The 16020-nt window shown below is 48.9% G+C and overlaps 1 protein-coding gene across 2 annotated transcripts in view; it reads right to left on the bottom strand.

Moving 5' to 3' along the window:
- CDH23 (cadherin related 23) overlaps positions 1-16020 on the bottom strand; it is a 223917-nt gene that overhangs the window by 114267 nt on the left and 93630 nt on the right. For both annotated transcript variants that reach the window (XM_026071045.1, XM_026071044.1), the window contains exon 8: positions 10838-10916. In XM_026071045.1, coding sequence (XP_025926830.1) covers positions 10838-10916 — 79 coding nt within the window. The remainder of the gene's footprint in view (positions 1-10837; positions 10917-16020) is intronic.

Raw genomic sequence — 16020 nt, forward strand, 5'->3', positions numbered from 1 at the left:
GGGGGCTCCCCCTCTGGGGTACGGGGACAAGAGCAAAGGAAAGGGAAGGACCTACATGGATGGCCCTGGATTAGAAGCAATGGGACAGATCACAACAGCCCATTCAGAGTGTTTTTCCAGGCTCATTGAAGAACGGATGGTAACATAGGCATCATTCTGGAGAAACACTGCTATAACGAGGGGTTTTATAGATGAGGACCATAATGTTTAATTGCCCTCAGCCAACTCTCTCTGTTTAAAAAGACCATTAAAAATACTGGCTCAAACCCAGAAGAAAAAAAAAAAAAGAATGATGTTTCCTCCTTCCTCCCTACTCCTTTGGCCTTTGAGCATCGTTCAAAACCAGAGGAGGGAGAGATGTAGCTATTCTCCATCTCTAGCAAAGYGACCCGTCAGCCAGGGGAGCCTGCTTCCCCTGTACAGGCCAATTTTCCCGCACACCCCCTGTGAAGGGCCATTTTTCCCAGAGCACTGCACCCTCGAAAGGACTTGGACTTGCTGAGCCACTGAACTCAGAGCGAATGACTTTCACGAGATGTGAAAGGGGAACCCATCACACACCTTGTGCTGGATAATTTATTAATCAAAATGTGCTCCGTCAGGGCTCCTCGGCACTGAAATAGATGCCGTTGGATGTGGTTCATAGAGTCGGCAACAGACACAGTTATCATCATATAAATAGTCCATCAGCCGCTGTGACCACCTCACTGCTCTTCACCTTGAGTTTTTGCCCCCATGCAATACGCAGAGAAGGGCTTCAGGGCAGCTACCCTGCTCTCCCCCTAGCTCACCCCTGCCCTCCAACAAATCATCTCCTCAGACCAGGCCCCCCGCTTATTTTCAAAGGGAAGAAGTTATTTCCAAAGGAAAAGTGGTTACATCTTGGTCTTTACATCCTTGCGTGAAATCGAGATACTGCAACGTTGTGCTCTAGAAAAGAGCATCCACCCTTCCCGTTATGGACTTGGGTTTCCTCTTGCTCCTGGGGACAGGGCTCTCTCTGGGGCCACTAATTCAAGATCCAAGATGTACGTCAGCCCTCCTACACACGCAACCACCCTGTGAACAGACGCTTTTTCAGCATCTTGCCCAAAATATTTAATTGCCTATTCTAGCACAACAGGCAAAACTTCTAATCTTACGAATTCACAAAAAAGCTTGTATGAAATGCTAGTGCAGTTCCCTTTTTTAGAACCAAACATACAGTGTGAGAAAATAAACTGAGAGATTTATCACCTGATATACAAAACCCCTACCGAAGCCAACAGGAGCTACGGTTAGGTATCAGAGGGAAGAACAAAACCTGCAGAGTTTAAAGGTTCCTGATCCGAGCGTAATTCATCACATTAAAGGACGCTGAATCTTGGACCACAACGTCTCCCCTATGTATTCTCAAACGTGCTCAGCAGTTTGAACAGACGGCAAATAACCAGCACTGCTTGGCTTGGTGCGTCGGCGCGACAGYGAACCTTAACGCTTTCATACTCACTAAAACTAGGATTTTCCTTCCCAGCAGCTAAACATCAGGTGGCAGATCTTGGAACTGGGAACAGCTACACTCTGCATTAGTATTCATATTACAGGCGCTGCTTCCTTGCTATTTTGTCCTTTCTGTACAGTCACTTSGACATTACCTAGAGATGAGTGTGTGAAGGAAGTGAAAACCCCTGCACCTCCCTAAGAGCACAAATAACCAACTGCATGGTGAGATGGGAAGCGCCCCGGAGGTCTCTAACGCAACCTCCCGCTCAAAGTGGGACAGGTCTCAAGGGTTAACTATCAAATATAAAAAACTCCTCTTCCTCACAGCCTTCCTTCATTCCATAATCATGGACATTACCTTAAAACAATCTATGGGGAAACCAGCCAACATCTGGGTCGTGAGTCAAGACAGCAGAGTAACTCAGGAAAAACTACCGTAATTGTTTCTGCTGTGAACAAACTTGCAGAGTTTGTACAGAAATGAAAAATCCTCTTTCTCAGGCAGCACTTGGCAACTTCTCCTAGTGGCAATGACAAAGATCCTCACAATATTACAGCCAGGGACCGGGGAGGAATACGCAAGTGTGATACAGGAGACTACAATTCACATGAGCATGATGCACAGGGATATCAAAGGAAAAAGAAAATGAAAGAAAACAAAAGAGCGTTGTTCATTCCCACCAGGTCCTCTTCTGGGTCCACCTTTTTGCCCAYGCTCCAAGAATGAGATAATGCTTGTAGATGTGTACTTCACTCATTTCTGTAAATGCAACAGTTTAACCCTACTGAACTTGCAGAGGATTTCATCTGTGTAAAGAGGGAGCAGAAGGCAGTATATATTCCCAAATAGAACATGCTCTTGGCACCTTTGGATTTCCATCTTAGAGCGGCATTTGCAGAACACGCTTTCAGCCTGCATATGAAGTAAGCACAGGCAGGAAATGTGCACTTTCTTAATGGACACTGTGTCTGTGCTGGCTTTAGAGACCCACAAAATACACCTCTTGCCTCTCCCACTACAGTAAGCGAACTCATCAGGGGAGTATGAAAGAGGGACGCTCGAATATTTCTCATAACAACCCAATCAGCTTTTAACATAACAACTACATCTTCAGGCTCAACGTCTTTCAGAAATTCTTCCATCCAGACTTATATTAAAAAAATCTCGGAACTCTTAATTTTTTCTAACCCAGACACAAAGAGAGACAGTCCAGGCTCGTCCTGAGCCAGTGGTTGCCAACATCTCAAATACATTAAATGCCAGGAAGTTAAATAGAAAACCCCAGAAATTAAACAGAAAATATTTTTGTTTTTGTTTCATATTTACATATAAATAGGAAGGTAAAATTTTAATCACCAAAGGACATTTGTCAGGGGACCGCTTGCAGTGCAAGCAAGCCGTTATCCCAACTGTATCTGTGTTCAGTTGCTCCCAGATGGACAGGGAGCCAAAGCAAGATGCTGATGTGACGACGAAGCATAGTTAGCACTGGGGAGGAAGATGGGAACCGATGGAGGTGAGAAGCCAAGGGCTACAGAAGCAGCCGCCATCCCTTCTTTGCGCTGCCTCATCCCCTTGCATTGGCAGTGTGGAAAAACAGCCTTTGATGAATAACTCGGCGCAAGGCACTTTTCCACCCATCAGCATGTCCTCCTACAAAAATGTTCTGCTATGATGACTGCCTTTAAATCACACTGGAAGGCCTCCTCGTGGACGTAATTTATGAGGACTTTAACACCCTAGTAGTTCACCAAGTGATCCGAATGTGGGAAAAAGTCAGCACAATGTAGGCCAACCAGCAATGGGGATATTAAAATTAGCAGGCTGTATTTCCAAGGTTTGCCCTCCATTCTGATGTCCAGTTTAAGGGATTCAGAGAAACCGTATGTTTTGTCCTGCCTTCTTTATTAATTTGGGTCAAGTGCATGGAGGGAGGGGTCAGCAACTGAGGGATGGGAGATCTCTTTGGCCACTTCACCTTACCTCCAAAGTTCATGCTGCCTTTTGGAAGGGAAGGCAGCAGGGGACACCCCATCTATTAGGCCCATATGAAACATGATCTGAGAGCTACTGCTTTTATTTTTTAAATAATATTTAATTCCTTAGCAGGAAAAAACAGAAGAAGGCAAGAGAACTATTATTTCCAGACATGCCTCCTGGTTGCTTTTGTAATTCACACTTCTACTACACTGTGCAAATAATAATTTTTAATTCATGTTTCCCTTGGGATGCACCAGCTTTAGGAAGAGAGCACTTTACCACAAACTGAATCTCCTAGAGGAATCAATTTGGAAAAATAAATGCTCTAAGGGTTTCTGAAGAGCCCTAAGCGCCAGCTACCCGACTGAAAACCCCAGACCTCCCTTCCCCTCTCCCCTCCAGGACTTTCCAGCACCACGAAGGACATATGGATTGCCCTTGTGCAGGCTCCCTGCTGCCCATCCATCACCGGACCTGAAATTTGTCAGTCAGGCAGAGTTCGACGTTTTGGCATCGCCGGCAGCCGCTGCTCTTGCAGAGCCTGTGAGCCCTCTCAGCTGGTTTAACCCTTCGACGCCTGCCCGAGCAGCACAAGTCACCTTCCCGTCTCCACGGCAGGAACCCCCCTTTTAATGACACTGGGGAGAGAAGCAGAGGATTGCAGTCCTCTTCAGGAGGGTTTGGCCATTCCAGAGCTTTGCCGAAATACAAACCCTGACTGTCCAAGCCAGTCCCTGCTGGAAATCAATCAAAGCCCCACTCCTGTTGACCTGTCATTTTTCCCTGCATTCACAAATAAATGAGATATACAGCACATGCTGGCAAAGGGGAGCACTGCTCCAGGTCGGATGTGTAACATTCAACATCCATGGAYGCCTAGGCTTCAGTTCCTTGGAGTTCATCATCCCCTGCGGTTTCAGTGTGGCCAAACAGGGCTGCTTTGCAAAAACGCCCAACAAGTCTGGAGACACGGCAAGACACCCAGAGCGAAACGGATGCTTTACTGCTAGTGAGTGAAGCACTGGACTGTAATTGCACCGTACATTTTCCTAACAAGAGCTTGCGGGCCAAAGTCCCTTCCTGCCTATTAATTAAATTGCCATGTAATTCATGATAAAAATCCTGCTCTTAAAGAGCCAAAGGATTCCCCGTTCTCCAGGGGAGAGTCAGTAGCAGCAACCGTGAAACTGCACRGCTGTCTCCAGGCCTGATTCTGCTGCATGCTCCCGGGGTGCTCCGATTTCGGCAGTACCACCGGCCAGCTCAGCGCCAGGCTGGCGCAGATCGCGCTGGATGAGCGGGAAGGTGATGGGGGGCATTGGGAAACACAGCTCTGCCCTCTCGCAGAATCGGTTCCCACTGCTCTGACCAAGYGTGTGCAGCCAGAGCGGTGTGAAATTAATTTCTTCCAGATAAATCTTGCTCTTTCTATAGCAAAGGCGCTTCCTTTTCTAAAGAGCAGCCAGCATCGAACACGGGGGAAGGGAAGGAGCACTTCYCATCCGGCAAAACGCGGGCACCTCCCTGCGTATTTGCGGTCCTGCTTGCCCCGTGTCCCTAGCATCAACCAGGCTGGAAAGATGCTCACCCGCTGACATCCAGCCAACTCGAATTTCCTCTCTCGGGAAGCTAATGATGTCCCGCATATCCAGCACGCCTGCCATCACTTTCCCATCACCTGTTGCAGCCGGCGTGCCTCTAGGAAAATCAATCTCTGTTAGACCAGAGAGTTCCCCTAAATGAAAAGTCTTATCTAGACCAGGTCATGTTATATAACAAGTCACTTGCTTTGCCTGGGAAATGAAAGATGATGAGGCAGAGTCCCCGGCACAGAGGCTATCTCCATAAATCTGCCAAAAAGGCACCGTGGATTACTTCGCGGGATTAATTATCTGTCCTTCAAACAGAGCCCTGACCTCAATGGCTGAACATCTCCAACCTGTCAAAGCAGCCCGGGAACTTCAGAGCGAGGGGATGATTTCATACAGCGGAGCAAGGGCAAGCTACTAGCTGGCGGCGCTCTCCTTTTTGGACAGCCGTTCCTCGGGAACAAGCAAGGACCTCCATACTCAGCATCATCGCTTTCCCTGCTAGAGCCTCCCTGACTCGTCTGGGCTCAGGCATCGCTACTTTTCTCTGTTGCTTTTATTCCTGTTGACCCAATTCCTGGCTTTCCTAGCTGAGTCCTGTCCCAGTGTGCCCAGGAACAGGGCTACAAACCGGAGAAGTGTTGGAGGAGACCCCAGTGGAAGAGACAGCTCAGAGCCCTGCTCCACCTAGGCCGGCACGAGAAGAGCTCCTTTCTAGGAAAAGCAACACAAAAATTCCCACCGGAGCCATCGTGGTTCAGCCGTAGCAATGTGAACCCTGGTGCAGACAAGCCTCTCTGGTGGCTTTTGGCATTAGAGGGTTTTTCAGTTTGGTTTTCTTTTTAAATGACATTTTGCACTGTGGTCATCCTACTCCTTTTAAAGTGTAGGGAAAGTAGCATGTGTTTTCATGGAGTTAAACACTCCTTTGACTGGGAGGAAAGGAGAGAAACAATTTAATGGATTTTCCATATAAGGGATGGAAATAAATCCACRAGCTGGGCCCTGGCAGGCAGGCTTTTCTGCCACAACAGGACAACTCAACCAGGTCTAGCCAAAGACGTGACACAGCTAGATCAGGGCTTCTATAAGACTTCAGGCTTAATAGCTTTGTAAGCTGACTGCATAAAGTTAGATCTTAAGTCTTATTTTATGTGGTTATGGTTAATCTTTTAGTTTTATTGTTTTCCTGTCATAGGAGAACCTTGTGCTTGGAGATAGCTATATAAATAAGAGCTTCTGCAGTATATCCTGAGGTGTGTACTAGCACACAGCCAGGAGAGGGCTGGAACTGAAAAGGACAACGGCAATTTCAAATTAATCTTTATATCCTACCTCCAAATCATACTAATGTTCTAGATATTAATACCCAAGGAATGATAAACATCGAGGTTGCTTTTCAGCATTCTCACTGCCATTTATTCAACACGGGCACTAAAATCAGAGGGCACTACACTAGACGGCACTACCCGGGCAGCRGGACTCCTCAGAGACCCGGGGAAAGGGCCTCATCCTTCCTTCCCCCAGTCKCCCCACCTGGAAATGGGAATAATGCTGCCGTCATCTTCCCTTCTGAATGTGAGCTGAAGAGCCAGGTATAATTATTACTTCTGCTTGCCATTTTCACTTTTGTTTACGGTCGGTTTCTAATTTAATTTGCTTCCCGATTCCCATACGCTAGACAGTTTTTTCAAAACTGCCGTAAAAATTTACCAGCTCAGGCACAAAATCTGCTTACTGACCTTTACCATCATGATTGAGGATAATGACAAATTAATTAGCCTTTATCTGGCTGCCAAAAAAACCGCTTGCCTTGCGCGAACCAGATTTTGGAGAAGATGCTTCGGCGYGGCACCTTTCCCCTCGCGCGGCGGGCCGGGAGCCCTGCACGCACACCACGCAGCCGTTCCTCGGTCTGTCCGCAGGGCTGTTCCCTCCCAGCATCCCGACTGCGCTGGCTCGCTGCAAGATGATGGTGTTGATAGCAGAATGACTGCTGGTCAGTTTGGAAAATACTCTGCAATTCTTATGTTCTCGGCTTGGGAAAAAAAATGCAGAGCAGTTTAATCACTCGTGGCTTTGATGTGTTCTGCACGATTCCCTAATGCGATAGCTGCCCCCCCACCAGGCTAGACCTGGGGCGGGGATTAAGCTATTGGCATACGCAAGCAAATGCAAGCATGTTTGCACGTATCTGACTGCCTGTCARTGCACACATCGCCGCCACCAAAAGGCTCTCAAAGCGTGTCTGGCTCGCTTGCACAGTCCCTCTGCTGGGTGCAACAGCCAGGCTGGCAGGTACTGTGGCACTGAGCAGTGCTCAGGGGACACTTGCAAAGTGGCATCATGGCTATTTTACAGGAAACCCAAAGATAAACATAAAAATAAAGCCATGCGTGAACACTCTAGGTAAAAATCCAGGACTCAAGGTCTTGCTTGCTTGATTCTATACATCAGCCTTGACCTTCTGATTGAGCCCGTATAATCATGATCTGATCTGCGCATTTAGCCAGTTAGCCCTCTATAGACTGCATCATTGTTTCTGCAGATTTCAACCATCATATACAGACTATCTGAAACCCAGGAACTGTTTATATTGCTTTGGTGCTGACAAGGAAAATTAAGATACCTAAAACGTAAGAGCAAATTAAGGGAAAAACCATAACATGAAACTAGAACTTCACATCTGGTTCTGCAAAACCATCAGATCTTTATATACCACAGAGCTCGGGGAGGCTCCAGTCCCAGTGATGCGAAAGGCTGGGAAGAGCTCATTTCTGCCAGGGGCCTGGTAACCAGCAGCGAAAGCTCATGCCTCTCTGACGAAAGCTATTAAACTCCCCAGATAGCAGCAGCAGGGTAAAGGCCCTGCTCGCATGTCAGAACGGTCTGCAACCTTCACAGGTCTTTCTGCAGCTCTGTTACCGCCAGTGCTGGTTCAACGCCAGTGGAAGAGCTAAACAGGCAAAGTCCCAGTGATTTTACTGCCACAGAGCCCTTAACTGCTTCCGATAAAGCCTGCTCCAGGAAAGGAGCAATAGACATCTGAGAAGCCCAAGGAAACAAGAAAAATCAAATACATAACCCCAGACGCTCCAAATCTCAGCCTGGCCACACAAGAAAGAAGAGAGGGAGAGCAGTCTTTTAGCAACAAGGGGCAGGAAACCTGTTCTACATGGCGAATCCAAAAGGCTCACTGATAGCAGGACTACGTCTCTATTCCGAACTCAAGCACCAAACCAGCAAAGGAGATTGAAGGTGAAAACCAAACTCAGAGCAACACTTTGAAGCAACATTCTATGTGGACAGTCTGCAGAACAGTCACAAAAATATCCAACTGGGCATCCATCCAGTCCAAGACGCTGTCTGTAATCGTGGCCATAAGCAGCTGCCTGAAAAAGGACATAAGAAGAGGACGAGTGCACTCTCCTGGATGCTGACCATCCTCAGACTTTGAGAAGAACCCCCTCTGTTGTGAACTATACTCCTATGAACTTTCATTTGAAGCCACCTTTTAACCATCATATACAGACCATCTGAAACCCAGGAACTGTTTATATTGCTTTGTTCTTGTGTCAAAAAGAGGGTTTACGGCCAGCCCTGTAGTTAATCAACCCACTCTTCCTGCACCACCCATGGTTTCACAAAACCCTGTGATGTCCCCCTTAGTTACTCCGGGAACGAGACATCTCCTTCTTCTCGGTCAGTGGCTCCAACCACGCTCTGGTGAGGGACTGCTGAAGGCTTTTACAATCCTTGGGGGCGTTCAGTGGCCTCTGTAAAATCAGTTTGTGGTTTCAGTCCAGCCTCCAGTGAACAAAGGCTCACATCAGAACAAAGTCCCTGCTGCATTTTGCATGGTTTGATACTGAAAGTCTCGGGGAATCTCTCAATTAATTCACGTCAGGGGTACATTAGAATAAATTGCAAAGAGATTTAGAGGAATAAATAATCCTTGCATCTTCAAAGGCAGACTGACCTGGATACTTCCAGCCAGGATCAAGGGACTTGGATCAAAGTTGGRATCAAGTCACCTTGACCCCAGAGGTTGATTAAAAGAGCATTTGAAATGCGAGGCTTTGAGAAGGGGACACGACTTCTCCACATGTAACCTGAAGGAGCTCCCAGCTCCTCAAGCACATGGCAGAGTGGGGAGAAAAGGGGCTGCTGCCATTTCTTGCTGTGAAGATTTCCCTGAAAGCAACACCAGAAAGGGGGTCATAACTCAGATTGCCCAAGCTAGTCCCTCACTCCTGGGTTACCTGGACTAGTCCATCTGCCCCAGCGCCAAAGCCCCACCAGCTCTGTCCATCTACAGCCCAGCGAGCCCGTGGTCTGTCGCGGGTACGGCAGAGGCTCAAGGCACCTGAAATGAAACCGCTCCAGCTCCAAAAACTGGACTTTCTGAAAAGCAGCCGTGTTTCACCTGGAAATGCCTACCTGGACTGCTTTGCACCTGCCTCTTTTACCATCAGGAGGGGTCACAGTGAGCAAGGGAGCAAGATGTTGTGCAGGAGGGCATTGACATGAGAGGTTAGCAAAGGTGCTTCGGGCTTGTGGGGTGGCAGGGAGACTCTCCCCAAAACAAATCACAAAAAATGAGCGTAGGGTTCGGGGTCAGGCATCTCTGACAGACCTTTCTTTGAATTTTCATTCTCTCGTTACCTGAACTAGGACGCCCCAGGGAGGACCCGTGTGCCACAGGTAGCAGCAATTTCGGTAAGCTATCTGCACACATTGTGACGGGTTCCCTGGGCTTTAGTGGCAATGCACGGAGGCAGGATTAAGGAACACGGATGTCAGGAGGAGGAAAGCCTCCACCATTTTAATTAAGCTCCATTTTCTAGCCTCATAGCCTTTCAGATCCAGCCCCCGACCTTCCAGCTTGTGCTGCGACCCTGCTGAGTTGGACGAGGTCCTTGCAATGCTTTGCCAGGCCAGTCCTTGGTGCAGAGACTTTTGGGAAACACTGCAGAAATTGCTACAAGCTGTTCAGCCCATAATCAGTCATATTCTCTTTCTAACAATAACAACTGCACCCACAACAAAAGTTTTATGCCTTGCTCTTTGCAGGTCTCCTCGGTGGCATTTTGTGAAGTGGAGCCGTTTGTTGGCATAGCTTCAACTACCTCTGGGGCTCTGCTTTCCCCCATCCCCTGCACAGTACACTGTGATCTCTTACTCATAAACACAGACGTGTGCCACGGTGCCCACCGCGACCCAGGCTCCCTCTGAAAGCACCACGGCAGTGCCGAAATGCCTAACGGCTCTGCTAATCCCGTGCTGCAGGTCTCCAGCGCAGAGCATTCTGCCTTGAGCTAGCAAAAGCGCTTGCAGAAAGGTGATCGGCATTCGGTATTAGCCGGTGACGCATCCAAAGAAATACAGCCAGTGTTGACAAATGCATTTAGCAGACGTGCAAAATGTGCCTGGCTTGTCATTAAGACCAAAAGGTTTCACTATAAGATACTCCCGAACTTGTATGAAATAATGGTCTCTGCTCAAGGAAAGAGAGATGTCATGAACAATGTGCTCTGACAACACTGAAGGCAAAAAAAAAAACACTTTTCAGGCAGGTAAAAGCTTTCACTCACAGCAGTAGGCTACATTAATTAGCAACGGTGAATCAAAAGAGCTGAGACAGGCAAACAGAAGTACAGTCGAGGAGAAACTTAGTCAAATATAATTTCTCTGGCATGGGGAGCACAGACAAAGACTTATCGCAGAGCCAGGTCTTCTGCCCCCTCCAACACAGGCTGCTGCCGGGCTCCCCGCTGCGACTCACCTGAGACGATGGTGTAGCCGATTCCCCGGGGACGGCCCTTGTCCTGGTCAACCGCAGTTATCATCCGCACGGTGGTACCCTGGGGAGGGACAGAAGAGACGCATGTTGCAGGCACTCAGCCGCTTCCGCGCCTTGCCCCGCTGCAGGACACTTCCCACCTCCGTCCTCCCCTAGCCATCGCGTGGGAGCAACGGGATGGATCAGAGCGCTTCTGGGGCTCCGAGGATGCACAGCCACAAGAGCCGAGCTGTCCCAGCACATCACCAATGCATTTTTACCTCTTACTGTGGGCCACATGCTTATGAAAATCACCTCGTAGACAGGACAAGGCATCACATAGGAAAGTCCCACCCCAACTTCCCCAGGGCAGTTCTGAGCCGCAACTCATCACCATCCAGCTTCTGCGCAAGCTACGAAACGCTGACAATCCACCCCAGTGTTTAGCTTGCGATGCTGAGGACAGGACCGGCACAACACRTTCGCTAACACAAGGCCACTGAACAGGTCGAGGCTGACTGTACAGTATGTTTGTACCAGGGCACGAGTCCACAGGGACTGAAGATAGCATCGCCAGGCTCATTTCCCTTGCTGSTTGGCCCCTGCCTAGAGGATTTGAAGCGAGGTCAGCGAGGTGAGCCCAGCCAGCAGTGCTCAATCAAGACAGGGTCACTTAACCCCCAGGGCTCAAAGGCAGAAAACAAAGGAAAGAAGAAATGGAAGTACAGCACCGGCAAAGTCGAGACATGCTGACTTGCAGCACCGCAACTGCACGGGCTGAGGCTCAGGTCGGCGGGTGGAAGCATATGCTCCTCAGTCACAGAGGAGAGATTTTCATTTCGTAGCCCCTTGAGAACCACAGGCAACAACTCTTCCTCACCACTACCTTCAGCAACAGTCAATAGACCAGTTTTCTCTACCTCCTGGATTGCCAGGTTCAAAGGGTCCTCTTCTCCTCCTGCATTCTTCAAACCTGGCACCCTGGGCGACAAGGGGTGCTCGTGCTGGCCAAGGGTGTCCAGCTGCACAACCGGCTGGGAGAACTGCAAAGCTTTTAATAGAAGCCTGTAGGCAGAAGGAGGTTCGGACCGATGCCAAGAAGGGGATTGCCCATGGACAGGAGCTTCGGCACCTGTTGGCTCCCCCACCTCATCATCCGCCCTGCGGGACAGGCCTCTTATAGCCCCGCAGAAAGGTTCATAAGGCCAAGAGCCCTCTCAAAATATATAGGAGCGGGCCAAGATTCTTCTTCAGTTCTTTTAATAAAAATATTATGCACTTATGTCAGCTCTGTAGCTGTACTTCCCCCGCTGCACTGCAGTGAGCCCATGTGAATACAAACACACACACACGCAATTAATGTAGTGTGAAAAAATTTACAACTCAGCTGTTCTTGTTTTCATTGGTTGATTAACAGTGGGAAGAGAAGCAATTTTTTTTTGCCCTCAAAGAAAATGTCAACAGAGGCATTTGCATATCTAATGAGGGAGCAGAGCAGGACAGCGGTGTTGCACTTGCCCTGCAATCCATCAGCTAGAGGCCAAATGCTGGTGCTATGCTGTCTCCATTTTTTTTATTTGGACAGTCTCAAAGGTTCTGCTATTTATAATGACAGCTTTGCAAAAGCAGGTAGGTGCATAGCAGCAACCGAAAAAGAGCTGAACCTCTACAACAGCAGGATGGACCCAGCCACTGAAACATCTCCATCACAGCTTACACTGGGAACCTTGGGAAAGCTGCTGCAGAAACGTCACCAGCGGGAACTGGAGACTTGCTGCCCACCCTGTTTTCAGGGCCGTGCGCGGACACCGTGAAGCTCCGTGGGCAGGACGGAGACACTCTGTGACTGCTGCCATAAAGGCGGCTTTTCGGGCCAGGCAGATCTGCCCCATCCCTGATATCCAAGGCTACTTCAATAGACTCCTTAAGTAAATCCACACTATTAACTGAGAACATTAGCCATAAATCCCAGGTCACTGACCTTTGAACGGCGTTCGGCTGGTGAGGCTCAGCAGCTGCTAGAGAGCCTCTAAATCACTGACAGCAGCGCTTTCCAAACTAGTATGGCTAAAAAGCACAAGAAAAGGGGGAAACAAGAACAACAGATCCGGAGAGGAGGGCAAGACACAGCAGAAAAGAGGGGCAGGGAAAAAAAGAACAAAGAACCGAAACTTCCAGGGATGCAGTTCAGCTGGCACTTCCCCAACATATTCTGCTTTAATTTACCGTTCCCGCGGGGCAGGCGCGCGCCCCTGTTTCCTCATTGGCAAAGCGAGAGCTTTTCCATTCCAGGGGCAGTGGGTGAAGGCACTTGGCCTATCTGACAGCTCACTCATCGCCTGTCAAAAGAGAGGGAGCCGCGCAGAATGATAAGTGTCACCTGCCTTGCGGCACATTTCAAAGGGAAGGCAGCTGCGGGAGGAGGCAGGGCCTCCGTGATGGCCCAGGAATAGCAATTGGCCTGCTGATGCCGGGGCCACTTTATCTGAAGGAAAGGTCCCTTTTGTAGGTGCCAAGGGGAATGACTGTCACCAGAGATAAAAGGAAGAGCGCGGATGCTGCAGTAGCAAAGTTTGGGAGGAGAGAAGAGGGGATCTTGTTTGGATATCTCCCCAGCGCGTGCCATAGAGCCGTCCATAGGAAAGAAACCATCCAGACACCTGTTCATGAGAACAAGAAGCTGAGGTTTGTCTGGTCCTTGGCAAGCTGAAGATGATGGCTTCCACACTGCTGTTTTTGGAGACTGTCRGTCTCCCTCTGTCTCCTTCCAACCTCTATGTCTCCTCCTTCTCCACAGACCCCTAAGTCAGGCCTTGGGATGAGCCACACTTCACCTGTGGCAGAGAAGCACGTGTCAGAGCAGGGCTGAGCTCCCTGTACTTACTGGACGCTGTCTCCTGGAGTCACGGCAGGGGCAGGAACCTGAGCACCTTTTTGCAGCCCACCTAGTTTCCATCCTTGCTTCTTTGTAAGAGGCTTCCAATATCCACAAAACTATCAGAACCCAGCTCCCTGGGACGGAAGGTCACCCTCTGAGCATCCACACTATTTTAGGATCAATCTTGGTGTCTCCCTTCTCCCTCAGAAGGCTTCTGCGGAAGAGGCTGAACAAATGTCAGAGAACAGGCTTAAGGGTTTATCCATGTAGYTGGTGGCAATTTTTGGTTTTATGGTCAGTGGTAACAACTGATGCAGAGAGCCTCAGAGCATGACCATCATCACAATCAACAGGAGTATTCCCATTCAGCATGCTTTGGAGTGAGATGGGAATAAGATATGATGTGAAACAGGACACTACACTCAAGGAAGCCGTACTCATCTCCAAGTACCTGTGATGATGCCCACCATCCCAGCAGACCTAACTAACCTGAGGCCAGAACCGGGGAAACACCCCAAACCAAACTAAACCCTTGATCAATGCAGTCCCAAGACAGAAAAGGTTGGCCTCTCACCAACCACATCTCAACAGCCTCCATCTTTTCTTCCAAAATCCTACTGAGCCACGACACCATTCCTTTCAATATATAGGTCTTGGCAYGGCAAGGGCACAAGAGGCTGTGCCTGGGCTCCCTTAGGCAGCCAGCAGTTGCACGCCTAAATTGGAGGGGATGCTCCCACTATCTCCAGTGAGATCCAGCTGACAAGGTTTCCAATCACTCCTGGGAATCCCAAGCTGACTTGCCATGCCAACTGCTCTGCCTGTGGCTCTCCCCAGGTAGCCGTGGGCTGAACCGTGGCTCTTGAAAACTCCCAAAAGTCCTTGACATTTCTTATAGCAAGTAACAGCTCACCTGCCCACCACAGACAACAGTGATTGTAAGGTAAGGATTCGGGTGGTGGGTATAAATTGAAGCACCAGAACAGAATAACTCTCTCCCTCTAGGGAAAGAGGGAAAAGATTTAGAAAAGCAATAATCTGGAACAGTCTATGCTTAAAAAAAGGCAAAGAAAATAAAGAATGGCACATTATCCAAACAAAGTTTGAGGCTTTTTTGAAGAGGGGCAGGGGTAAATCAATCCTTTTTTAATAAAACCCTGAGCTTTTAATAAAGTGTTCACACTGATGGGCTGGAAATATTGTAAGAAAGAATTAACTTGGAGCTATTGAGACTCTAGGGCAAAAACAGCACTGATTCTACATTATTTCTTTAACCCAAGGAGTTTGGGCAGGGGAGGGGGATGGTGCTGAAGAATTAAAAGTATTTTAATGATAATTTAAGTGGATCTGTACCATGCTATAGCAAGGGAACACACCTGCTCCTCCTGGAACCAAAGACAAACGGGTTTTGCCCCCTCCTGTCCTTGCATGGCTCCCCGTGGGATAAAACACACTTCACGCATCGCAGCCTGTCTCCGAGCGAGTGGACTGCTCCCYTTTCAGCCCCCAAAGCGAAGCTGTGATGGTGCTTGAACCACACACCGATGGTGGGCTAAGGACAGGGGCTCATCGGACCATCAGTCTCTCCAAGGGCAAGGAGGAATGAGTCCTCTTCTCTCCAGGTCCCATTCACTTATCTGGAAAACATCAGAGACGCTATCCAGTCTGCAGATGTTGGGAGGACAGACTCCTGAAAGGGCGCTGAGGATGAAGAGTACTATGTGTCATCATGCTTTGCCACTGCTGCAGACAGCTTGGGTACACTCGAGTACCCTGGGAGAGGTATCCCAGGTGTGCTGGGCCAACAAGCGGCATCAAGAAAGAGGATACACCACCACTAGGGAAGGCAAAGCTTTCCCTGCTGCGTCCTCTTCCCTTTGCCCGATAACGAATTTCTTTCTTCTCGATGTCTGAATAAGTACGTGCCCAAAATGCTTCTGAATTGTGTTACCAGATCCTGGTCTGAGAAAAATAAGAGCTACGACCGCACTTTTCTCCCCTCCCTTCTCGCACCCCTCCACCCTTTTTCTTCTTCTTCTATCAGAGGATTAGGGACTTGAAAGGCAAACCRCAGCCCAGCATTACGGCAGGAGGAGCCAGTGGGAGGAGGAGGGGGAGCGCTTCAGAAAGCTGCCACGGCAGATTCGGAGGCAAAAATCCTATTTCTCACTTCTTAATTCCAGTCAATTCCAGTCAAAGGGCTGATAGAGATCTGTTTGCAGTAATTTGCTGCAGTTTATCCACTCTTTTCACCTTCTACCGGCTCTTCACTGACGGGCTGGCTGACATGCTGCTACTCGAGTGAGGA

This window comes from Apteryx rowi, unplaced genomic scaffold (assembly GCF_003343035.1).
Source record: "Apteryx rowi isolate R43461 unplaced genomic scaffold, aptRow1 scaffold_320, whole genome shotgun sequence".
Classification (NCBI taxonomy): domain Eukaryota; kingdom Metazoa; phylum Chordata; class Aves; order Apterygiformes; family Apterygidae; genus Apteryx; species Apteryx rowi.